The sequence below is a fragment of the Pan paniscus genome, chromosome 16, assembly GCF_029289425.2.
Source record: "Pan paniscus chromosome 16, NHGRI_mPanPan1-v2.0_pri, whole genome shotgun sequence".
Taxonomy (NCBI): Eukaryota; Metazoa; Chordata; class Mammalia; order Primates; family Hominidae; genus Pan; species Pan paniscus.
In genome coordinates, this window is record NC_073265.2 from 56514604 (window position 1) to 56541715 (window position 27112).

Here is a 27112-nt window from a genome sequence, read left to right on the forward strand (position 1 = left end):
CTAGGCAATCAAATTGTTTCTGGCAAGTCAGTGAGTGAGTGAGTGTGTGTGTGCAATAGACTGTAAAGCAGAGGTACTTTAAATTTCTACTTGCTTCACCCTAATATGGTCAGTTACGTCTGTGTATCAGTCAGATATATTAAACAGCTTTTTAGACCAGTGGTTCTCAAAGGTGTTGTAAGTATTATTTTTTAGCTCCAGTTTACAGAAGACACTTAAGTACAAAGAAGTAAAGCATCTTGCCCATTATAATACATCCAGTATGTATTGATCCTTAAATAGGCTATGGCATGTTCATGAAGTAATCTTGAAGAAGTGTGGTAGTGACTCTGGGAAGTTTCCAATCATGCTTTGTAAATCTTAGAAGCTTTGTTTTTATGCTTCATTAAAATGTGGTATATTCTTAATATATCTTTATAAATGCTTGCTTGACCCAAATATTAAACATGTTTGTGTAACAAATATTACCTGATCTTATGATTCAAAATTAGCTTTTTAATTAAAATCCAACAATTGTGTGTTAACACAAAAATCCAACAATTGTGTGTTAACAATGATCTTGGAAATATGGGAGCTCAATTGACAGTTTGCTATTTTCATTCTTTCTGATTGTGTCTGATTTGTCAGGTGCATACAATATAAAAATGAATGAAGTTGGCCAGGCGTGGTGGCTCATGCCTGTAATCCCAGGATTTTGGGAGGCTGAGGCGGATGAATCACTTGAGGTCAGGAATTCAAGACCAGCCTGGCCAACATGGCAAAACCCCGTCTCTACTAAAAAATACAAAAATTAGCTAGGCATGGTGGCAGGCACCTGTAATCCCAGCTACTTGGGAGGCTGAGGCAAGGAGAATTACTTGAACCTGGGAGGTGGAGGGTGCAGTGAGCCGAGATTGCACCAGCACACTCCAACACAGCAAGCAGCACAGCGAGACTCTGTGTCAAAAAAAAAAAAAAAAAAAAAAAAAAAGGCCAAGCGCGGTGGCTCATGCCTGTAATCCCAGCACTTTAGGAGGCCGAGGTGGGAGGATCACCTGAGGTCAGAAGTTCGTACACCAGCCTGGACAACATGGTGAAACCCCGTCTCTACTAAAAATACAAAAATTAGCCGAGCGTGGTGGCAGGCTCTTATAATCCCAGCTACTCAGGAGACTGAGGCAGGAGAATCACTTGAACCCGGGAGGTGGAGGTTGCAGTGAGCCAAGATCGCGCCATTGCACTCCAGCCTGGGGGACAAGAGCGAGACTTCATCTCAAAAAAAAAAAAAAAGAATGAAGTTAAAGATAATTGAGGTGATGAGAATGACTCAGCCAAACTCTAGCAGAGATGAAGAAAATGGAATTTTATATTGCTTTTGACAATATAGAGTCTGGTTTCATGGCTCTTGTAAAGTCTAGAGCAAATCTTTGCTGCATTAAATCTTTCAAGGGCTTCTTATTAAGTAGCTCTGTCTCCAAATTGTCAAAATAATAATCTTTCTCCAAGTAGAAAATTTATGGAAAACAAGGTGTTTGATGATCACAGAGATGATGGATGATATGTAAAATTTCAATATGGTAGATTGGATCTATCTGAAGAAAGAACAGAGATTTAGAACTCAAATCTCTTTTTCTACCCAAGTCTGGTTAACTTTTTCTATAGTATTTGTCTCTATTGCAATTATACAAACAGATGAGTGGTTGTTAAGAGGGGAGGAGAAAATATCTAGCAAGAAAAGGAAAAACTCTTGAGAAAGATTAGGGAGCAAGTTATTCAATTAACATTTACGTAAATTCAATTAACATTTACAGGGTATTAGTTATAGTGTAAGGAGTTTCACTAGGTTTTACAATTCAGAAGAGAATTAACATTTGTTCAGTGCCCTCCTATGTGCTTAACACTATACAAAGTACTTATATTTTTACTCATTTTATTCTTGCCACTGTTCTGAGATAGCTATTATTATTCCCATTTTACAGATGAGAACACTAAGCCTCTAAGAGGCTACATAACTTTCCCAAGTTCAGTTTAGTAAAGAAGGAAGCAGGATTCCAGTTCATATCTGTCAGCACCAAAGCCTATATTGATTCATTTTCATACATATTACCTCATTTTCATTCAACAGTTTTAAGTAGGGTAATTCTTTTTTATCCTGGACAAAGAAATTAGAAATTCAGAAAATTTAGATGTATATGGAAATTGTGTGACTAATAAGTGATAGAGCTAGACATTATATTCAGCTGCCTTTTATTGAGTTCTTGCTATGTACCAAGCCTATTACATACTATCTCACAACACTATGATGAAATATCATTGTCCACACAAGGCAGGTGAAAAGAAAACAAACCTTTGGTACAGTTTTTACTCCCTCCAGTAGTTGATAGACATAATTACAGAAAGATACGTGGAGCTACAGATACTAGAAGAGGGAAAGTCAGTACATTCAAAGGAGGAACCAAAAAATGCAGGCCTAGAACGGGCCTTGCCCTTGAACTGCCTCTCTGTACTTTCCAAATGTCTTCAGACAATAGATGGCAAATCAGCTTGCAGCAGTAATTTGGACAAAACAATAGAAAGAAGTATATCTTTATCTTTAGTGCTTACAAGCAAGCAGTAGGTATATTCAGATTTCAATCTGTGAGCTCTGAAGGCCTTACATGACAATTTGTGAAGAGTACAAATGACCAGATGTGTCTGCCAGACTGTGATGCCCATCAGTGAAAAGATGTAAATTCTGATCTTTTGAATAATTGGCTCCATGTGAACATTTGAGATTAATCAGTAACGCAGGCTGGATCAGTGTTCAGTCCAGTTATACTAACAGAGAAAAAGTAACTTCTTCAAAATGCCTTTAGCAACCCAATTTGCAGATTGTTATTGGTGTGACTATTGCTGAAACAGGTGTTGGGTTCATAAATTTGCATAACAAAATGTTTTTCTTGTGGCAGCAGCCCATACAATAATTGGTGCCATCTGTATTTATCTGAAGTTTGGTTTCTAATATGAATGCAGAGAATCTTGTGCTTTCAAATTTCATAGGGCCCATTTTATTCTGAGGGTGCCTGATGTTGGAGAGAAGTCCATCATTTCCAAGGAAAATACAAATTGAAGGAAAAATGTTAAAGTAATAATATATGTTCCTTTTTCTTCAGGGATTATTTTCATTTCTCACTACATAAAACAAAATCAAGGTCAAACACCTACCAAACTCCTTCTTCAGAGCAGTAAGTGGGGAAGACCCAGCCTGGAATGGAAAACCAACAGGCACTGACAACACATTTACAATAGTCTTTTCAAAGACATTGCTTCTGCTACAACTTCTTTGCTGGAAGTTTTTTGTTTTCTTTCCTCTTAACCAATCTGTAGAAATTGGAGTCTGGCACAAACCTCTTATCATCTCTGACTGAACTCTTACCACTTAAGAAAGTAGAAACTATTTGAGTTGCAGTGTTATCTTAAATCTATTTATCATGGGAGAAGGAAAAACAAATAATATGAAAGCATAATTTTTCACAATCTGAGAGACAATAATACAGCATTCTCAATAAAGAATGCCTTAGAACCAGGCCAGGCATGGTGGCTCATGCCTGTAATCCCAGCACTTTGGGAGGCCGAGGTGGGCAGATCATGAGGACAGTAGTTTGAGACCAGCCTGACCAACATGGTGAAAGCCCGTCTCTACTAAAAATACAAAAATTAGCCAGGTGTGGTGGCACGCACCTGTAATCCCAGCTACTCAGGAGGCTGAGGCAGGAGAATCGCTTGAACCTGGGAGGCGGAGGTTGCAGTGAGCCTAGATCACACCATTGCATTACAGCCTGAGCAAGAGTGAAATTCCATCTCAAAAAAAAAAAAAAAAGAATGCCTTACAGCCGTAAAAGTGGTCCTTTTCAATGAATACCATAAAATCAGCTTTGTGTCTCTACCAATTCAAGTACATTGCAAACCTTTAAGATAAATAACTGCTATAGGTGGACTATGTGTGGATTATTTCAATATTTTTCATTTTTTATACCTATAGATCCATGAAGACCTTTATCAGTTAAAGGAGAAATTAACAAAATTCTCACCTGAGGAAAAAGGAGAGACTCTAGACATTCAGAGTCTTGAAACAGCAATCAAAAGGACTGAAGTGGGGTTAAGAGTAAGTAGAGCTTTAGATATTAAATAAAATACTGGAAGGAGACAAAGCATCCTCTAGAAGAAAGGAATTGCAGTTCTCATAGAGTCCTGCATAATTCTGTAACAAAGCTGAATTTAGGGCGGTCGTCAGCATTCTTGTTTTGTTATTTGTTCTCATGATTATTAACTGATTGATTTATATTCTGTCATATTTCACAAAGAATTTAAGTAGGTTAAATGTAAGATTATGCAGTGGCAACTCCTAAAATGTGGTTTTATAAAAATAACTTGGAGTATGAAAAATAATTATTATTACTTGATCTTAGCCAAAAGGCCAAGAAGCGATGAAAAATAATTACTGTCAATCCAACAATATGCCTGACCAATATATTGCAGATTTTCTGGAATTTACTGAGATTCTAAAACAGAAGAGTTGGCTGGGCACAGTAGTGCAGGCCTGTAATCCAAGCACTTTGGGAGGCCAAGGCAGGCAGGTCACTTGAGCCCAGGAGTTTGAGATCAGCCTGGGCAACATGGCGAAACCCTGTCTCTACAAAAATTTTTTTAAAAATTAGCCAGGCATGGTGGCACACGCCTGTAGTCCCAGCTACTCAGGAGGCTGAGGTGGGAGGATTGCTTGAGCCCAGGAAGTTGAGGCTGCAGTAAGCCTTGATTTCCCCACTGCATTTCAGCCTGGGCTACAGAGTGAGACTCTGTCTCAAAAAAAAAAAGTATATAAAAAATAAGAGTTGACTTTCCCCTAATAGCCTAAATATTTTGAGCTATTCGTTTTTGTAACGTTATAATCAAATGGGTAAAACTAAAGAAATATACCAATATTGGGCCAGAGAAATAAAGTAAATAGGAACTTCATCATTACAAACAGATCTAAGGTCGGGGAGAATCCAGTCTTTGGACCAGGATAATATTCATTTATGAAACAAGCTAATGGGGTCCATCTTCCATCAATCTCCACCTTCTATACCTCTTATTTTCAATGTCTCTGCTCTTGATTCAGACTTTTAATCTACTATGTTATCTGCTTCATCTCTCAGCTCCCAAGGCTGTGAGAAATGTGGTATATTTTGTAGCACATCATTGTCATATTACCTGATGGTGAGAGGGACGGACCCAGCTGGAGTCTTTGGGTTGGCTCATTTAAATAATGTTTCCTATAGACCAAATGCTTTCTTTGGATGCTTGCTTGAAGTCCCTGTAAAAAAAAAAGACATTACTCAATGTCTGTATTGCCTAGTAGATTTACCTGGCTAAAAATGCATTGACTATTGTGCACAATTTTATTTGTAAAGAGTGCCATACAGGCTGGGCAATATAGGGAAACCCTGTCTTTTTACAAAAAATAAAAAAATTAGCCAGGCGTGGTGGCATGTGCCTGTGGTCCCAGCTGCTCAGGAGGCTGAGGTGGAAGGATTGCTTAAGCCTTGGAGGCTGAGGCTGCAGTGAGACATCGCTCCACTGCCCTTCAGCCTGGGCAACAGAGCAAGACCCTATCTAAAAAAAAAAAAAAAGAGTGTACCACAGGTCACTCAAGCTTTGAGTCTCAGTTTATTATGCTGGGATGGTTGAAGTAATTTGGCCTTGAGATGCCTAAGGATACCTTAGGCACGTAATAATACATAGCATGTTGTGGTTTTGGCTTAATTACAGGATTCAGAGTATTAACCTAATGAAGTAAATTAGCTGAGTATCTTAAGTCCACAATAATTGCCTAAACTTTGACATTTCTGTAACAGATTCACATTGAGAAGTATTTAAATGTTGTAAACCAGAATGTATTAACGACTTCTGTTAATGATGAGAGCTTATATACTCCCCAGGCTTCCAAATGGTAAGTAAAATAGCCATTTAGAGCCCAAAGTAAATAAAATTGTGAAATAACTTTTCTCACTCAAGTGAGATGACTATAAAATATAGGCAACATTTTCTTGGCTTTCTTAACATCCTTTCTATTAATTCTAGTAGAGATTTTGCATAAGAAGTTAATGGTAGATCAAGTACAGTGAACATTGTTCAGGTGAGGGATGCATTAAAACCAAGACTATACCATCAACAGTATATACATGGAACAGAATTGTACTTGTACCCCTCAAGTTTATGCAGATTTAAAAAAAAGTAAGTTAATGGTAGAATTTGGACTTCAATGAAGTGATTATAGATTATTTCTATTGAGTTCTAATGCTTGACACCATAATAATTATTTCAATGTCCTGGGCTTTGCTGTTACTCTTTGTTATTGTTATTTTATAGCGAAAGGTATCTAAAATTTAACTTTTAAAGGAAACATTTTAATGCAAATCAGTTTTCACACTATTTAGATCACCTGGTACTTTATGGTTTTTAGAATGTCTTATGTGCTTGATTATACAGATAATTTTGGTATCCAGGGTAAACAAAACAAAAATAAAACTTGCTTGAAATATCTATTATGTGCATCCTAAGAGATGATTTATTAAAATTAGAATTGAGTTAAAAATAAGTGACCTTGCCTTATATTTGGACTTTTTACACACAGGCCTCCTGAATTTGAATGAGTGTAGATTAAGCTTTTGTACTAAACTTAAAAATCCTGTAGCCCTTATTTGTGTTTTATATATGCACCCAGCATAAATGAAAAATATTAGGCAGTGAAGTAAAGTTTCATAAACAGTGCACAAGAAGTCAAGGAAAGCTGTAGACATAGCCAAGTCAGTACTAGGGAGCAGAGCTTTGGGTGTACATTGGACCTGTCTCCCTTTCCCTACATGAAGGCAGTGCCACAGGCATCCATCATCCTTTGGTAGAGGCAGCCCTTTCCTGGTCTCCCTATTGTTACCTGGACCTCCTTGCAGACATAAACATCTGTCATCTTTGTATTCAACACAGTTTCATCCCTACTGCCTGCAAGGCACTTGTTTTAGTTATCTATTGTATAAGAAATCACTCATGTAGTAGTTTAGAACAACAAATACTTACAGTTTTTATGAGTCAGGAATCTGGGCACAGGTGAGCTAAGTGCATCTGCCTCAGGGTCTCTCACAGGCTGCAATATAAGTATTGGCTGGGGCAATCTCATCTGAAAACTTGACAATGGGTGGAAGGACAGGGAAAGATCTGCTTCCAAGCTCACTCATATAGTTACTGGCAGGCCTTTGTTCCTCACTATGTGGGTCTCTCTTAAGCTGCCTGAGTATTTCTACAGCATGGCAGCTGGTGACCCAAAAGAGATCCAGAGAGTGGAAAAGAGTGCCCTAGATGGAAGCCACAGTCATTTTGTAACCTAATCTCAGAACTGGTATCACATCTACTCTGTTCTGTTGTTAGAAGTGAGCCAGTAGGTTTAGCCCACATTCAAAGAGAAGGGATTATACAAGGGCATGAATACCAGGGGGTGGGGATCATTGGGGGCCATCTAGGAGGCCAAATACCACTGTACTCCTCTATTTATCTTCATGATCCAGCTATGTTAGCTCACTCGCGCTGTCTCTCTCTCCCTCCTCCTTCTCTCCCTTTCTCTCTCCCTCCCCTACCATATGTATATATATATACAAGAGAGCCTACCAAGGCAAAGTTCAGTGCCTATATAGTTGGCAGCCAAGAGGCCTATAGCAGATAGAGAAGGTGTGTCATCAAAGGATCAAGCATACAAGCAGCAAGTAAGAAAGCCTCAGAATGGAAGGGGTGGGGAAAAGCAAACAGGAGAAGAGCTGTCACCAATTCTAATGAAAGAATCCAATACTCAAGTTCTACTGTCTCTGTCTTCCTCTTTATCCTTTCATCTTGACAGAGAACCAGGAGTCTGGACTGTAGATTTTCAGGTTATGATAGCTGAAAAGAGCTACCTAGGTAGCAATTGCAGCTACAGAGAACAAAACAGAAAGTATCTGGCAGAAATCTTTTCTTACACAGTTCTCTTTTGCCAAGGAGTGCCTTTGCTCCTTACTAAGGTCTGGAAGAGTGAAGGAAGACATTGACTGGGGCACGGAGTTAGTTCCCAGAAGTGGTACTTGGATCATATCTTTCCTATTCAGTACAGTAGTATAATCATTGGCCTTCTTACCAGGAAGATGGGGAGCCTGTCAAGTTTGTATGGGCCCTATAAACCTGGAGGAGTGGCATGAGCATCTCCAGTCCTAGCTGTGAATGTGTAGGGCTAAAGTGGCATGCCATCAGAAATGAAATGAGATGGGACAAGGTTAAACAAAAAAACTGGAGAAAAATCCAAACTGGGTCTTCAAAGTAAACAAGCAGGTCCTGAGAGTCAAAATGAAAGTCACAGCGTGTGACTCAGTAGATGGGAATATATAGAAACATGAGAATCCCAGAGATGGGAGACTATGGCCCGTGACTGACATTTTCTCTGCTCCCAATCATACCTGGTTCTGCACTTGCCCCAAGACGCTGTCATGAATAGACTTGGCTTCAGAGTCTGGCATGGACTGCTAGGAGATTATATCCAAAGCAGGTTACAGAGCCCAGAATTTCTTCAAGTTCTCATGCCTAGAAGGAGGAGATGGGACAATTCATTGCATTTTTCTTCTAAGGTTCCTTAACAAAGTCCTTAGAATATCCAAGTAGGAAGGTGTTTTTCATTTACCAATGGCACAACTCACTGAAGAGTGGGCTGCTTAATCACAATCTTGATCAGGGGGTCAAAGAGGAGACTTAACTTTCCCTAAGTTTTGAATTGGGACAGAAGCAGGACCTGGCCTTTTATTGACATAGCCATTGGTCAAAGGATTTGGGCATATATTCATAATATGTGTATAATTATTTATAAATTATATATTTTTATTATATATAGTGAATACATTATAAAATGTACCAACATATAAATTTTTAGTAAGATAAAGATGAAATAAGTATTTTAAAAAATTTTTTAAATTGTATGAATAGCACAAACCTTTTAGTTCTTGCTAACAGTGTTCATTAACTATAATGTTCTGGTTGCTTAATCTTGTTAATTATGATGGCTTTATACTGGCTGTAATTAATATCTCAAGACATCATACTCGGCTGGGTGCGGTGACTCACACCTGTAATCCCAGCATTTTGGGAGGCCAAGGCGGGCGGATCACGAGGTCAGGAGATCGAGACCATCCTGGGTAACACAGTGAAACCCCGTCTCTACTAAAAATACAAAAAAAATTAGCCAGGCGTGGTGGCAGACGCCTGTAGTCCCAGCTACTCAGGAGGCTGAGGCAGGAGAATGGCGTGAACCCGGGAGGCAGAGCTTGCAGTGAGCCGAGATTGTGCCACTGCACTCCAGCTTGGGTGACAGAGCAAGACTCTGTCTAAAAAAATAAATAAATAAAAAAGACATCATACTCTATACTTAGGTGAGGTTCAGCATTGATGATAGGTATAAGTCCATAATTTCAGTTAGTCTTCTAGATAATTTTTAAGTTTTGGGATTTTTTTTGGCTGACTTTTCTTAAGTTGGATTGGATCATCATCATTTTTACTTTCTAATATGGGTGAAAAAAAAGCTCATGCTAAGAGTAAAAATGTCAACTCTCATTTTCTTGTTCATGGATGCTTATTATCTTGAAAATACAGTGTGCTTTTTGCAGAAAGCCTTAAGACACGTACGTTTTTTCAGTCTTAGCACACTTGAAATTAAATGACACAATTCATAAACCCACTGCATGAGTAAACTGCAGTCCATTCTAATGCGCTGAAAGCAGACGCACCAGTGCTGTTCCACTGTTTTGTGGTTTGGAGCCTCCACTCTCAGGTTGCCTCCAAAGCTGCAAGGGACGTTACCACATGAGGGATCGAGTGACAGGCTGAATATTGAATGATAGTACAGAGTAATTTCTTATTTATTTCTTTTTTAGTATAAACAGAAGTTCTTATACTTTCCTCACATGACCAATGGCATCATCTTATGTGTCATCTGGGATGTGGGTACTCTATTTGAGAGACAACAGGTCTAGAGTGATGGTTCTCAAACTTTTATTTGCAGTTTTCTTTCACTGGCTCTCAGGGGGGCATCCTAGCATCTGCATTTTAGCAAACATTCTTGGTATTTCTAATGCAGATGATTTGTCCTTGGAATCTCTGGGATGAGCATGACTGCCTGGAACCAATATATTTTTGGACATGTAGAGGGCCTTTCTCTGTATGATTGAGAGCTTGGTCCTGGAAATTCTACTACCCGGTTGCTATGAACGATTGGAGTGCCTCTTGCACTGGGATTGAGCCAGGACTGGAACCTGGCAGTCAGGCTAGCAGGAACTGCCAATGCCTGCTCAAACTGTGAGGCTGATTGAGTATCAGAGGCCAAAAGTCCCAGGGCAGCAACTCCTTCTGAGAGGGGAGGCATATAATGACTGCAGATCTCTGTTTGTTCCTTTGACAGCAGAGCACAGTTCCTATGAGTAACTGAGAATCAACATTGTTTAGATATGGGGCTTCACTTTATCTATGGAAACCCAGGAAATAGAGTTAATTCCAAATGAATACTATCCCTGGACACACCTTTAAAAAAGATTTTAGAACAGATATGCAATAATGATCATTTTCATTGTCATCCTTATCAAGATCTTCATCATCATCATTAATATTTTCATAACACCCTTGACAGTTTGCAAAGGACTTTCTTTAAACTTACGAGGTAAATGTTTACTCTTTCCTTTTAAAGATGAGGAAACTGAGGCTCAGAGAGGTTATGTAAACCAGTCCTAGATCACATGCATAATCACTGATGAGGCTCAAGTCCTAATCAGATATCTACAACCTAGCACTCTTTTGCTCCATAACTGCCTGAAAATCAGAAAGCCTAATTGTCACAAAAGATAGTTTTCCTTTTTAGCCAGCATTGCTTAAGGGAAAATCTGGTCGTTTTGTCTGGTAGAGACAAACCAGTAGGTACACAAAGTGGTGATAACGAATGCCAGCAAATGCAAGATTCTCCTGGCAGTAATCTTAAAACAATGATAAGGACGTTGTCAAAAGAGCTCAAAGTGCTTTTGTATTGTTTTCAAAATAGGTTTCACTGTTATCCACACTTTGGCAATGATTTTTCTTTTATGTCAAAGGATAGTTCCTCCTCTTACCATTGCTGGCTTTCACAAATTTTATTGCTTGTGATATCTGCTCACACTGTTCTTAATGACCATGCTTTGCTTATTGACACTGGGAGGGTGACTGCCATCTGTACCAGCACTATCAGAACTGCACAGAAATCTTCATTTTATGTTTGCTCTGTTGTGCTACTATTTAGGAAAAGAAAAGAAAAGAAACAAGAACAAAGCAAGTAATAGTGAGAAAAAGTGAGGGGAAGAGGTTTTTTGTTCAATGGTGAGTGTAGATTAGAAGGTGCATTGTCATTCAATTATTGAAACACCATGGATCCTATCTATTCTGGGCTGTTCCAGTGCAGTTATATACGATATGACTACATTCTAGTCACAGAGAGAGAGGAGAGAGGAGAGAGGGAGAAAGCATGCATAACAAGATGTTAACACGTGGTAATCTATGTGAGGGGCATTCGCATGCTCACTGTTCTTTCCATTTTTCTTTGGGTTTGAAACTTTTTAAAACAAAAAAACAAACTTTTAAAACAGAATTATAAAACATAACAACAAACTGAAAAAACATTTGCAACAGATATGACACAAAAATTGCTAAGATTCTTAAATACAAAGTACACTTGCTAAAAAAAAAAAAAAACCAACACTTGATATAGACAGAAGGGCATCAACAGACCACTCACAGAGATGGAAATGCAAGTAACCAGTAAGCATGTGGAAAGTGTTTAATGCCACTGGTAACTGATGAAACACAAATGAAACAAAAATGTCTCATCTTACAGATAAACCAGAGAAATGCAAATCAAACAATATATTACTATTTTTTCTTTAAAAATAAGGAAAACAAATTAAACCACTATAATACTCAGTGCTAATGAAGGTACAGCAAAATGGGCATACTTTTATCCTGCTGGTGGAAGTGTAAATTAGCACAAAGTTTTCTTCATTCAGCTTATTATTTCATGGATACATAATAGTTGTATATATTTTCAAGGTACATGGGATAATTTGATACCTTCTTATAATGTGTAAAGATCAAATCAAGGTAATTGGATTTTCCATTACCTTAAATACTTATTTTTTCTTTAAGCTAGAAACATGCAAATTATCTTCTAGCTATTTTGAAATGTACAGTAGAGTAGTGTTAACTATAGTCACCCTATTGATCTGTAAAACCTAGGTTTTATTTCTTCTCTCTAACTGTATATTAAACCCATTAATCAACCTCTCTTCAACCACCCCTCGTCCCTCTCCTCCTTGCCTCTGGTAACCGCCAATCTACTCTCCATATTCATGAGATCCACTTTTTTTTTTTAGCTCCCACATGTGAGAACGTGAGATATATTTGTCTTTCTGTACTTGACTTATTTCACTCAACATAATGACCTCTAGTTCCATCCATGTTGCTGTGAATGACAGGATTCCTTTGTTTTTTATGGTTAAATAATATTCCATTGTGTATATATACCACATTTTCTTTATCCATTCATCCATTGTTGGGCACTTAGGTTGATTCCAAGTTTTGTTCATTGTGTATAATGTTGCAATAAACATGGGACTGGAAATCTCTCTTCAATATACTGGTTTCCTTTCTTTTGGATATATACCCAGTAGTGGGACGGCTGGGTCTTATGGTAGTTCTATTTTCAGTTTTTTGAGGCACCTCCATACTGTTTTCCATAGTGGGTATACTTTGCTGAATTCATTAATCAGTTCTAACAGTTTTTGGTGGTGTCTTTAGGTTTTTCTGAATATAAGATCATGTTGTCTATGAACAAAGCTAATTTGACTTCTTCCTTTCCAATTTGGATGCCTTTATTTCTTTCTCTTGCCTAATTGCTCTGGCCAGGATTTCCAGTATTATACAGAATAAACGTTGTGAAAGTGGGCATCCTTGTCTTATTCCAGATCCTAGAGGAAAGGCATCCAGTTTCTCCCTGTTTAGTATGATGTTGGCTATGGGTTTGTCATATATGGCATTTATTATTTTCAGGTATGTTCCTTCTATATCCAGTTTGCTGAAGGTTTTTTATCATGAAGGGATACTGTGGTTTGTATGGCTCCACCAAGTCCCATGTTGAAAGTTGAGCCCCAATGTTAGAGGTGGAACCCGATGGAAGGTGTTTGGGTTGTGGGAGTGGATCTCTCATGAATGGATTGGTGCCATTCTCATGGGAGTGAGTGAATTCTACTCTTAGTCTCCATGGGAACTGGTTGAAAAGAGACAGGCACCTCTTCCTCTCTCTTGCTGCTTCTCTCACCATGTGATCTCTATGTCCTGGCTCCCCTTACCTTCTACCATGAATGGAAATAGCTTGAAGCCCTGACCAGAAGCAGATGCTAGCACTATGTTTCTTTTACAGTCTGCAGAACCATGAGCCAAATAAATCTGTTTTTAAAAAAATTACTCAGCTTCAGGCATTCCTTTATAGCAACATAAACAGAATAAGACAAGGGATGCTGAATTTTATCAGATGCCTTTTAGCATCTATTGGAATGATCATATGGTTTTTTGTTCTTGATTCTGTTAAAGTGATGTATCACATTGATTGATTTGACTGTGTTAAATCATCCTTGTATCCCTGAGATGAATCTCACTTGAAGTCTCGCTCTGTTGCCCAGGCTGGAGTGCAGTCGTGCAATCTTGGCTCCCTGCAACCTCCACCTTCTGGATTCAAGCAATTCTCCTGCCTCAGCCTCCCAAGTAGCTGGGACTACAGGCACACACCACCGTGCCCGGCTAATTTTTTGTATTTTTAGTAGAGACAGGGTTTCACCATGCTGGGCAGGCTGGTCTCGAACTCCTGACATTGTGATCCGCCCAGCTTGGCCTCCCAAAGTGCTGAGATTACAGGTGTGAGCCACCACGCCCAGCCTATGGTGAATGATCTTTTAAATGTATTGTTGAATTTGGTTTGCTAGGATTTCGTTGAAGATTTTTGCATCTATATTTATGAGTGGTATTGGCCTATAGTTTTCTTTTTTGTTGTTGTTGTATCCTCATCTGGTTTTGGTATCAGCATAATGCTGGCCTCATACAATGAGTTTGAAATTTCCTTCTCTTCATTTTTTTTGAAGAGTTTGAGTAGAATTGGTGTTAGTTATTCTTTAAATGGTTGATAGGTAGAAATCAGCAGTGAAGCCATCAAATCATTGGTTTTTCTTAGATAGGAAACTTTTTGTCATGGCTTTGATCTCTTTACTCCTTATTGGTTTGTTGAGGCTTTCTATTTCTTTATGGTTCAATCTTGGTAGGTTGTAAGTGTCCAGGAATTTATCTGTTCCTTCTAGATTTTCCAAATTGTTGGGATATAGTTGTTCATAATAGTCTGTAATAATTCTTTGTATTTCTGTGGTCTCAATTGTTATGTCTCCTTTTTTGTTTCTGATTTTATTTATTTGGGTTTTATCTCTTTTTTTCTTAGTCTAGCTAAAGGTTTGTTGATTGTCTTTATCTTTTCAAAAAACCACCTTTTAATTTTGTTGATCTTCTGTATGTTTTTGTCTCAATTTCATTTATTTCTGCTCTAGTCTTTATTATTTTTTACCTTTTATTAATTTGGGGTTTGGTGTGTTCTTGCTTTTCTAATTCCTGGAGGTGCATCATTAGGTTGTGTATTTGAAGTTTTTATACTTTTTGATATAGGCATTTATTGTTGTAAACTTTCCTCTTAGGACTGCTTTTTCACTGCCCCATAATTTTGGTATGTTGTATTTCCATTTTCATTTGTTTCAAGAAATTTAAATTTCCTTTTTAATTTCTTTATTGACTGTCATTCAGAAGCATATTGTTTAGTTTCCATGTGTTTCTGTAGTTTCCAAGGTTCCTCTTGTTATTGATTTCTAGTTTTATCTCATTGTAGTTAGAAAAAAATACTTAATATGGTTTCTACTTTTTAAAATTTGTTGAGATGTGTTTTGTGGCCTAAGATATGATTTCTAAGAATGTTCTCTATTCTGGAGAACGTTCCATGTGCTGATAAAAAAGAATGTGTATTCTATAGCAGTTGGGTGAAATGTCCAATAAATGTCAGTTAGACCTGTCTGGTCTAGTATGTAGTTTAACCTGAAAGTTATTGCTGATTTTCTGACTGGATGATCTGTCCCTTACTGAAAGTGGGGTGCTAAAGTCCCTTACTATTATTGTGTTGCAATCTATCTCTCTCTTTTGGCTCTGTTACAATGTTTGCCTTATATACTTGGGTGCTCCAATGTTGCGTGCATAGACACTTACACTTGTTCTATCTACTTGCTGAATTGACTCCTTTAATGATATAATGACCTTCTTTGACTCTTTTTACAGTCTTTGACTTGTAGTCCATTTTATCTATGTATAATTACTCCTCTTTTTGAGTTTCCAGTTGCATAGAATATCAACTCCATGTCTTTACTTTCAGTCTGTGTCTTTATAGTTGAGGTGGGTTTCTTGCAGGCAGCATATAGTTGGGTCTTGTTTCTTTTATCCATTCAGCCACACTGTGTTTTTTAATTGGAGAACTAAATCCATTTACATTCAGTCTTATTATTGCTAAGTAAAGACTCTTACCATTTTTATTGCTTGTTTTCTGGTTGTTTTGTAAATTCTCTCTTCCTTTCTTACTGTCTTTCATTGTGGTTAAATTATTTTTCTCTGGTAGTATGTTTTAATTCATTGCTTTTTTATTTATTTTTAATTAATTAATTTATTTTTTGGAGACAGGGTCTCTCTCTGTCGCCCAGGCTGGAGTGCAGTGTTGCAATCTCGGCTCACTGCAACCTCTGCCTCCCAGGTTCAGGCAATTCTCCTGCCTCAGCCTGCTGAGTGGCTGGGATTACAGGCGCCTGCCACCATGCCTGGCTAATTTTTGTATTTTTAGTAGAGACAGGGTTTCACCATGTTGCCAGGCTGGTCTCAAACTCCTGACCTCAAGTGATTTGCCTGCCTCAGCCTCCCAAAGTGCTGAGATTATAGGCACGAGCCACCATGCCTGGCCTGAGCCACCATGCCCGGCCCATTGCTTTTTATTTCTAATGTATCTATTATAGTTTTTTGCATTGTGGTTCCCATGAAGCTTATAAAAACATCTTCTAGATATAATAAGTTATTTTAAAGAGATAATGTTATCTTAGATCACTAAAAAATAATAGAAACAAAGAAAAAACTTTTAAAAAACTCTACACTTTAAGTCCATTCCCCATACATTTTGACTTTTTTTGGTCTCACCTTACATAGTTTTATATTGCCTATCTTTTAACAGGTTGCTGTAGCTATTACTGTTTTTAATAGATTTATATTATAGGCTTCATACTTGAGTTTGAGTAGGTGTTACACCACAGAGTATTAGTGTATTCTGAGGTTGTTTATGTACTTAATTTTACCAGTGAGTTTTTTTACCTTCCAATGTTTTCTCTTTGCACATTAGTGACTTTTTTCTTTCAGACTGAATAACTCCCATTAGCATTTGATGTAACATGGGTCTGGTGGTGGTGAATTCACTCAGCTTTTGTCTGTCTGGGAAAGACTTTATCTTAGCATATTTGAAGGATACCTCTGATGGATACAGTATTCTTCGAAGGCAGCTTTTTTCTTTCAGCACTTTGAAAATGTTTTCACATTCTCTCTTGGCTTATATCGTTTCCATTGAGAAGTCGTTTGCCAGATTAATTAGAGCTCCTTTATGTGCTATTTGCTTCTTCTCTCTTGCTGTTTTCAGGATCTTCTCTTTGTCCTTGACCTTTGAGAGTTTGATTAGTATATGTTGGGATGGTCTTATTTGGGTTGAATCTATTTGGTGTTCTCTGCCCTTCCTGTACCTGGATATTTCTGTCTTTCTAAAGTTTTCAAAAGTTTTCTGTTATTGTTTCTTTAAATAAGCTTTCTACCCCTTACTCTTCTTCAACTCTGTCTTGAACATCAATAATTTTTAGATTTGGTCTTCTGAGAGAATTTTCTATATCTTGTAGGTGATCTTCATTCCTTTTTATATTTTTCTTCTCTGACTGTGTGTTCTCAAATAGCCTGTCCTGAAGCTCACTGATTCTTTCTTCTGCTTTATCCATTCTGCTGTTGAGAGCCTCTAGTGAATTTTTTAGTTCAGCAAATGTATTTCAACATTTCTGTTTGGTTTTATTTTTATTATTTCAATCTCTTTGTTAAATTTCTTTGATAAATTTCTTAATTGATTTTCTGTGTTATCTTGGTGATCACTGAGTTTCCTTATAATTGCTATTTTGTTCTTTGTCAGAGAGCTCGCATATCAACATCTCACTAAGGTCAGTCACTGGTTCCTTGCTTTGTTCATTTTGGGGAAGTCATGGTTCCTTGTTTGCTGTTGATGTGCCTGTATGTCTGTTTCTTTGCATTAAAGGATTAGTTATTTATTCCAGTCTTCTCTCTCTGGCTTGTTTTGGTTTTTAATGGATATGCTTGCTTTTTTCTTTGTAATTTTTGAATATCTTTTTTTCCCCCACTAGGTTGCTGTCTCCTTTTTGGCACTAGATGGCAACTTAAGCCCGGATTTGTGTCAAATCTAATAAAGGATCAGAATGCTGCCTGTCCCAAATGGAAGAGGTCCCAAAAGGGATATTCTGGCAATGTGGGTCAGCTGGCCAAGGGTTTGTGCCAAGGGGACCTGTGGAACATACTTTCTACAGCATGGTACTGCCACTCTGATTTGGTGTCTCCTTTGGCCTAGATACAGAGCAGAATATCTAGGGTTGGGATGGTTGTCTCACCTCCCTACTTTGTCTCTGGCTGTCCTCAGGGATATTTGTCCCTTCAAGTACTCCTGATACTTTCCATGGGTTGAGGTAGGGACAGGTCTTTTGTCAGGAACCCAAGGTGATAGGGAAGCTGGTTGTCAACCTTGATCTCACTTTAGAATTCTAGTGAAGAAACCATGAGTTGGGAGAAATATTTTCACGTGCTTGGTGCAAGGCAGATTGTGGAGAGAGGAGTCACGGATATAGAAATCTGATTTCCTTTCCATCTGCTTGGAGTTTTTTCCCTTCTCCATGACCTGGGAACTGTCTCATCCTCATCTTTGGGTTCTGGGTTATTGCTGGTAATAATCTCAGTAATGTATGTTTGTTTTTAGCTTTCTGTTATGGGAGCATGAAGCCAGCTTGCTTCTATGCTGCCATTTTGGAACTGGAAGACAGCATGAAGTTCTTAAAAGCAATTTTTCAACATATATGAAAAAATTTAAATTATTATTTTTGGCCAAATGTGGTGGCTCATGCCTGTAATCTCAGCACTTTGGGAGGCTGAGATGGGAGGCTCACTTGAGTCCAGGTGTTTGAGACCAGCCTGGGCAACATAGTGAAACCCCGTCTCTACAAAAAAAAATTTTTTAATTTGCTGAGTGTGGTGGCATGTGCCTGTAGTCCCAGCTACTCTGGAGGCTGAGGCAGGAGAATCACCTAAGCCTAGGATATTGAGGCTGCAGTGAGCCGTGATTGTGCCACTGCACTCCAGCCTGAGTGACAGAGTGAGATCTTGTTTCAAATAAATAAATATGTTTAAATTTAGTAATTGTAGCTCTAAGAATTATCTTAGGAACTAAAGAGAGATATACATTAATGTCTGTATAAGTATGTTCATTTTAGCATTGTATTTAATAGCAATAACTTTGGATATACCTTAAGTATCAACAGTAAAAGAATTATTAAATTCATTTTAACACATCTATATGTATGTTATATAGCTATTAAAACTGATATTGAAGAAATTTTACTGACATGGAAAATTTCTCAAGCATATGCTGAGGGGGAGAAAAGCAGTGTACAAAATTATATCTCAATTCAATTATCAATATCTAAATTCACTTCTAAACACACCATCCATAGAAGTAAAAGAATTTAAGAAATACACCAAGATACTTTCACTTCTGGGAAGGTGGTGACATACTGTCTTTTATGCCTCCTGCTAAGTACAACTAAAAACTTTGGACATTATATTTAAAACAAACTTTAAAAGACTCTGAAAGACGGAGAGAAGAAGGCAGACCAGCTGAGGGCCTTGAGACACAAGGAACAGCATGGTGGTGAGTTTCCTGGGTTTTCTTTTTGCCTCATATATCCCATAGCAAACATATATAATTTTCCTTCCCTCCAAATAATTTCCTTTAATAGTTCTTGCAAGACAGATCTCAGGCAACAAATTCTCTTAGTTGTTATTTGTCTCAAAACATCTTTATTTCTCCTTCATTTTTGAAGGATAATTTTTGCAGGTTAGTGGGTTTTTTCTTTCCACATTTTAAATATTTCAATTCATTGTCTTCTTACTTGCATAGTTTCTGAAAAAAAAAGTTCAATATAATTATTATCAATAGGTAAGGTAATTTTTTTTCTCCCTGGCTTCTTGCAAGATTTTCTCTGTCTTTTGTTTTTCATAGTTTAAATAAGATATGTATAGGTGTAGGGTTTTGTTTTGTTTTTTGCATTTATTCTGGTCAGTGTTCTCTGAAATTCCTGAATCTGTAGCTTGGTGTCTGTCGTTAATTTTGGGAAATTCTCAGCCATTATTACTCAAATATTTCTTTGGTTCCTTTGTCCCTTCTCTTTCTTGTATTCCTATAAGTATGTCACACTGTTTATAACTGAATATTCTGTACTGTTTTGTTCATTCTCTTTTCATCTTTGCGTTTCACTTTGAGGAGTTTATATTGACATTTCTTCAAGATCACTGATTTTGTTTCATTGGCCATATTCAATATATTGATAAGCCTATCAAAGACATTCTTCACTTCTTAAAACAATGCTTTTTATTTCTAGCATTTTCTCTTGATTCTTTCTTAAAGTTTAAATCTCTCTGCTTACATTACCCATCTTGTCTTGCATGTTGTCCACTTTTTTCATTAGTGCCCTTAGCCTATTAATCAGAGTTATTTTAAATTTCTGGTCTGATAATTCCAAAATCTCTGGCATAACTGAATCTGGTTCTGATATTCGCTTTGTCTCTTCAGACTGTTTTTTTTCTTGCCTTTTAGCATGCCTCATCATTTTTTATCGAAGCCTAGATACCATCATTACATCATTGGGTAATAGCATTTAAGATAAATAGGCCTTCAGTGTGAGGGTTTATGTTTATCTGACTAGGAGTTACACTGTGTTTACTGTTTGCTATTAATGTTGGCATCTGAGAGTTTCTTCCAGTATCTTTTTTTTTTTTTTTTTTTTTAGACGGAGTCTCGCTCTGTCACCCAGGCTGGAGTGCAGTGGCGCAATCTCGGCTCACTGCAAGCTCCGCCTTCCGAGTTCACACCACTCTCCTGCTTCAGCCTCCTGAGTAGCTGGAACAACAGGCTCATGCCACCACGACTGGCTAATTTTTTGTATTTTTAGTACAGACGGGGTTTCACTGTGTTAGCCAGGATGGTCTCGATCTCCTGACCTCATGATCCACCCGCCTCAGCCTCCCAAAGTGCTGGGATTACAGGCGTGAGCCACCGCGCTTGGCCCAGTATCTTTGTTTTTATCACCCCTTTTGTCTCTTGTTTTGTCTTTGGGTTTCCTTAGAAACCCCTTCTTAAAAAGAGTCTGAGCTTTGCAGTCTTTCATCTATAATCTTCTGTTATTCAGGGGCTCTGTAAATGTGGTGGTAAAGTGTGTGTAGAAGGAAGCATTCTATACTCTATAATTAGGTGTCAGTCTTTTGGTGGGTCTTTGCCCTGGGCTATTACCTTGACAAGTTTTTCTCAGCATTTCCTCCCCTTAAGTGAGAGAGGAAGGTTAGAGTGGGCTGAAGTTGTCTAATTGCCCTTCTCCAGCTCAGATAAGGCTTTGGTTAGACATTTTCTTGAGAGCTTACCTTCATTACAGAGAACGGAACGAAGAACAGAACGAAGAACAGAACTCTCTGGGAATATTCCAAAATAGCTATTTCCTTCTCCCCCTGCTGGAAGCAGAAGCGGATTCTCTGATCTTCACAGTGAGAACATGTTGGGGCTCTTGGAGGCAAAACTCACAAAAGTGTGGGACCCTCTAAGATTCTCCTCCCTGCCCCCAAGAATTTTTAACTCTCAAGCTAGTCCACACTGAGCCTCGAGAAATTTGTCAATTAGAGCTGAAGCGTTCTTGTCAGTGTAGGTTCCAACAGCTGACTTCTGCTCTCAGGCTTCTGCTCCCTGCAAGCTGTGATGCTTTATAATACTCCTCTCTCCAGTTTTCAGGACAGCAGTTTACCCTGTGATCTCAATTCTCTGACAGATATAAGAAGAGTTGTTTTCATTTAGCTTTTTTCTTGTTGTGAGAATAGGAATGACAACTTCCAAGCTCATTACATGTTGGAGTGAAACTAGAACTCCGTAAGTTGCTTTTTAATGATAATTTTGCAAAAGTGGGTATCACAATAGAATCAAGTTATTGAGTTGTATTGAGTTATTGGTGGGTGAGTTTTGTTAGTCCTAATTATATTGATAATCTTAAAGATCTTGAACTTGCTTTCAAATTAAAAATTTTAAGACATAACATGACACACAAGTACTCATTCTTACAGTTTTATTTTTTTACATTGCTCTCCCATGGAACTATCCACTGCTTAATAAGGAAAATGTTTAACCACCTTTGATATTTAAATCTTTACAACTATATAAAATAGCAGAGATTTCAAGAATATAAGTATTAACCACTTAGGGACCATCATTTTGTATATATTTAACGTTGGTTATACTGTAATTTGATTTTATTAAACAAAATACAACATTATGTATTTTCTTTTACCAAGAATGTTTTATAGTGCAATAATTCTGTCAGTTGTTAATCATATAAACTCAGCCAGAAATAGAGCTTTTTATTCATGCTATAATGGTCTTTATCAGACTTGGAAATTCTTATGCTTAATAAAACAACTGCAGTTTTACAGTGGCAAAAATAATAAAGATTGGTTTAATTTATTGGAATTACCAATAGAATATTTCCTATAAAATATAAGCTTAATTAGGAAGCATTGTTTCAAAATTACAATTTGAGAAGCTTTTAAAATAGCAAATTTGATTTTAAATTCCATTTCTTCTTACTTAGGTTACTTCCAACTGTAATTGATCAGAAATCATTTATTTTCCCTCAGGAATCTGAGGGTACATTTTGGCAACCCCAAAGACAGCACAGTTCATCTCTGCCTGTCTTTCCAAGAGCAAAGGTAGGTATAGAGAAATTCATAGAGACAGAAAGTAGTTTAGTGATTGCCAGGGGCTGGGAGGAGCAGAGACTAGGAGTGACTTTTAATGGGTATGAAGTTTCTTTGGGGGACAATGAACATGTTCTAGAATTATATAGTGGTGATGATTGCACTACTCTGTGAATATAGTAAACACCATTGAATTATATACTTTAAAAATGTGAATTTTGGCTGGGTGCAGTGGCTCACGCCTGTAATTCCAGCACTTTGGGAGGCCGAGGTGGGTGGATCACAAGGTCAGGAGATCAAGACCATCCTGGCTAACATGGTAAAACCCCGTCTCTACTAAAAATACAAAAAATTAGCCGGGCGTGGTGGTGGGCGCCTGGTACTCGCCTGGTACTGGTGGTGGTACTCGGGAGGCTGAGGCAGGAGAATGGCGTGAACCCGGGAGGCGGAGCTTTCAGTGAGCCGAGATCGCGCCACTGCACTCCAGCCAGGGCGACAGAGCGAGACTCCGTCTAAAAAAAAAAAAAATGTGAATTTTATGGTATATTAATTACATCTCAATGAAGCTGTTAAAAACTTTTTAAAAGAGTAAAGTAAGAAATTTGCTTTGTGTTCTAAGTTAGAAAACATAATGAATGTATAGGTCTGTTTCTAGAATTTCATTTTATAGTTGTTTCAGATATGTTCATGGCATAGTCAATTTCTACAACAAAAGAGCTTTCTTCAGAAGAAAATAAATCAAGACATAATACCTTCACATTTTTTAACAGAGCCAGGTGGCAAAGAATAGAGCTCAATAAGTTTCTGACTTTGCCTCCATTGAGTGTTCTCTCAATTTTGTATCTGTTTTGTCCCTGTCTTAGCTCAGGCTGCTGTAACAGAATACCATAAACTGAGTGGCTTAAACAAACAGAATTCTATTTCTTACAGCTCTAGAGGCTGGAATTCAAAGGTCAAGGTGCCGGCAGATCCGGTGTCTGGTGAGGTCTTTTCTTCCTAGTTTGCAGACAGCTTTCTTCATTTGTTTCTTCACATGGCAGAGAGAGAGAGAGAAAACCAGCAAGCTCTTGTGTGTCTTTTTATAAGGACATTGATCTCATTCATTAGGGTTCTACCCTCATGAGCTAATTATCTCCCAAAAACCTCACCTGCTAATACCATTACATTGGGTTAGGATTTCAACATGTGGGTTTTGGTGGGCGGGGGGAGGCGGGGCACAAACATTCAGTCCATAGCATGCCCTGACTTAAAAGTAATACTAGCTCACCTCTTTTGGGTAGCAGGAACTGTTAGCAGTACTTTGAAAATACTAACTTGTTTGAACTTCAGAACAATCCTAGAAGGAGGTGTTATTATTATTATTATTATTATTATTATTATTAAGATGGAGTTTCACTCTTGTCGCCCAGGCTGGAGTGCAGTGGCACAATCTCGACTCACTGCAACCTCTGCCCCTCAGGTTCAAGCAATTCTTTGCCTCAGCCTCCCAAGTAGTTGGGATTATAGGCACCCACCACCACGCCCGGCTAATTTTTATATTTTTAGTAGAGATGGGGTTTCACCATCTTGGCCGGGCTGGTCTTGAACTCCCGACCTCTTGATCCACCCGCCTTGGCCTCCCAAAGTGCTGGGATTACAGGTATGAGCCACCGCGCGTGGCCAGTTGTATGACTTTTTTAATGTCTGTCTTCCCACTAGATTATAAGCTTAATGAGGGCAGTAACTGTATTAGTTTGTTCATTACTATATTATGCCTAGGGTGTGGGCCATAGGCTCTTGACCTCCTAAAAGTTTGCTCAAAATCACTAACATGAGGCAGATTGATTAATAGGAGAAAAGGCATACAAGTTTATTTAACATGTATACACAGGAGCCTTCAGTATGAAGACCCAACATCCCAATAAGTTACAGAAGCTTATATATCATCTTGAGGTTACAGAAATAATGGGGGTCAGGGCATGGCCAAAACCAGGTTATGTTTATAAATCAGGTTCAGTGGCAAAACAGGTTATAAGAGGGAGAAAGGAAGAAGCTTGGCTAGCAAAGATGGCCTTGTGTGTAGATGCAGCCTCCTTCAGAGAGAATAGATGGCAAATGTTTCTTTTCAGTCGTTTAAAGGTATCAGACTCAATCTCTCCCAGATCCAGGAAATGACTGGAAAGGGGAGGCCTTGGCAGCATTGGTGGAGATTCTCTACAGAAGCAAAATTTCCCCACAAAAGACAGCTTTGCAAGACCACTTCTGTTTGCTGGCCCTGTGGCAACTATTTCAAAATATGTCAAAGTACATATTTTGGGGTAAAATATTTTTATTTCCTTCACAGAGGATTCTGCGTAAATGTTTGTTGAATGGATAAACAAAACCACCACAGTGATCTCTAAGAGTGTGCTCATCTGCATGTAAAATATCAGTTCAGGCTCCTGTGAACTCCCAAAGCAGCCCTCTCCTATCTCTGTCCTTGCACTTGTTACACTGGGTCTGTCAGCCACTCTCTGAGGAGTGCTTACTGTGTGCCCAGGATTATTAGAGGCACGCTGGGCTGAATAAGACAGATCAGATCCCTGACATCAGAGAGCTTATATTCTAGTGGGGAAAGACAGACCATCAATAAGATACCACCAGATAATGATAAAAGCTCTGATAAAAATAAAACAGAATGCTGTGATAAAGGGAGCTTAAACTTCTCATCTTCCTTACTGTTAAATCACTTCTTCAGTCATTTTTTTTACCTGTTTGCCAAGAATCTCAGGAGGTCCATAGTTGGTCCCCCAGACCAGAGATTAGATGGAGGTATCTGATTTATAAGAACAATGAAATAAAATATATGAAATTAGGCTATTTTAGAATGTATAATTGCTATTATTGTTCTGGGAAAAAAAAAAAAAACAACTATGGCCAGAAATTTATTTGCCCCAAAGAGCTCTGAATCCTGGCTAATGTTCATGAAGATGCACTGTGTTCTTTTAAATGCTATGAGGATGGGTGAGCTTCACTTAAAAAGTGGCATGGACTATTTCCTACCCTGACTTTGCCTCCAGAGCCTGGATTACTATTGTTGTTGTATATCTAATATCTGTGACGTCTGCTTAAAAATGCATATCCTCTGACACAAAAGATAGCCCTAATTTTGCACTGTAAAGTCAAAGACAGACAATGCTGTCTTACCAGCTGTTACACATGCCTACTACACCAACATAAAAGCTTATATTATTAAGTAGTTATGAAATCCAACTGGGATATTACTACCTTTAATTGCCCACTTCCAACCTTTTAAACCAGGTAAACCCCAGTCACTTCTTTAAGCTCTCTCTCACCAAAAGTGGATAGCTGTTTTTGAAATTCACATCAAAAAGCTTAAATGACAAACAGTTAGGAGTTGCTCAATTGTAATTAAGAATCGTAATTTAGAATTGTTTATTAAGCCTCTTTTAATTTGAAAAAGCATACTCAGAAACATTTACAATTTAAAAAAGAAAGGTTACACTAACCTTTCACTTTCTGAGGTTTTCTCTTGAAAAAAATAGAATCAGTGATGAAATATCAGTAAGTAGTATTGGAATATAAAGTCTAATTTTCAGAATTTGCTGATAACTGGCGAAATCAATATGGACTCCATTTTTGCTTATTAAAATACTAATTTTTAATTTTTTCCTCCAAATTTATCAGTAATACATGCTTGTTGTTGTGACAAACATAATATGAAGATGTAAAGGCAAAGCCAGTTGTTTAACCCCCACTCTCTACCAAACTACCCAATCCCATGAGGCAACCAGTGTTAACAGCGGGTTGTATTTGTCCACTCATTCCCGTTTGTAATAATGTATATACAGTACAAGTACATATGCAGATATGTAGGGTTTGTGTTGGTTATGAATTTTTTTGCTTTTACTGAAACAGATAACATTTTGAGTCATGCAAATAAAGACCATTTTTGTTCACAAATGCTATATATGAAGTTATGTTCATACAATTATTCACATAAAATATATGCTATTTTATGTTTATCAAATGGGATAAAAATGTAACATGGTGTGATATTTCTGAGTTTTTTTTTTCTATTGACTATCTATGACAACAAAAGAGGGAAAGTGGGACCATGTACGTTCTGGGGTTCAGTCTAAAGAGTCCAAAGTAAGTGGGAAATATCTTTGATAGCTCATGCTTTGGCATATAAATTATAGCAATTTTTCACTCCATTTCATTATATATCCATTTTTGTTTCGATATCAAAGTAATGGATTTTACTTCAAAATATTTAGATAAAACTCATGCCCCAAATAATATATCTCTTGTTTATTATGTTCCTATCATACTACCACATACTCCCAGTAGTGCCCCAATTTGAGATGCAGAGGATTGTACAGCATCAGTTTATTCATTTACCAAACATTTTCAAATTTTTATTTATTTCATTTATTTTATTTTTTATTTTTGTGAGTACATAGTGGGTGTACATATGTATGGGGTACATGAGCTATTCTGGTATAGGCATGCAATGCATGATAATCACATCAGGATAAATGGGGTAGCCATCACCTCAAGCTTGCATTTATCCTTTGTGTTACAAACAATCCAATTATACTCTTTAGTTATTTTTAATGTACAGTAAATTATTACTGACTATAGTTGCTCTGTTTTACTATCAAATACTAGTTCTTATTCATTCTTTCTATTTTTTGTACCCATTAACCATCCCCACTTCCCCACTAACCCACACTACCCTTCCCAGACTCTAGTAACTATCCTTCTACTTTCCATCTTCATGAGTTCAACTATTTTAATTTTTAGCTCCCACAAATAAATAAAAACACGTGAATCATGTCCTTGTTTGCCTGGCTTATTTCACTTAACATAATGAAGTCCAGTTCCA

The 27112-nt window shown here is 37.7% G+C and overlaps 1 protein-coding gene across 28 annotated transcripts in view; it reads left to right on the plus strand.

The window, feature by feature from the left end:
- The window catches only part of IQCH (IQ motif containing H), a 249328-nt gene that overhangs the window by 2503 nt on the left and 219713 nt on the right, over positions 1–27112 (plus strand). For 26 of the 28 annotated variants that reach the window (XR_008621111.2, XR_008621113.2, XR_008621115.2 and 23 more), the window contains exons 2-4: positions 4001–4123; positions 5856–5950; positions 22137–22254. Coding sequence is in view for 22 of the 28 variants with exons in the window: in XM_034939000.3 (XP_034794891.1) it covers positions 4001–4123; positions 5856–5950; positions 22137–22254 (336 nt within the window). In the remaining 6 variants the exon portion in view is untranslated. The remainder of the gene's footprint in view (positions 1–4000; positions 4124–5855; positions 5951–22136; positions 22255–27112) is intronic. The other 2 variants (XM_055098598.2, XM_055098603.2) reach the window with 1 other exon arrangement.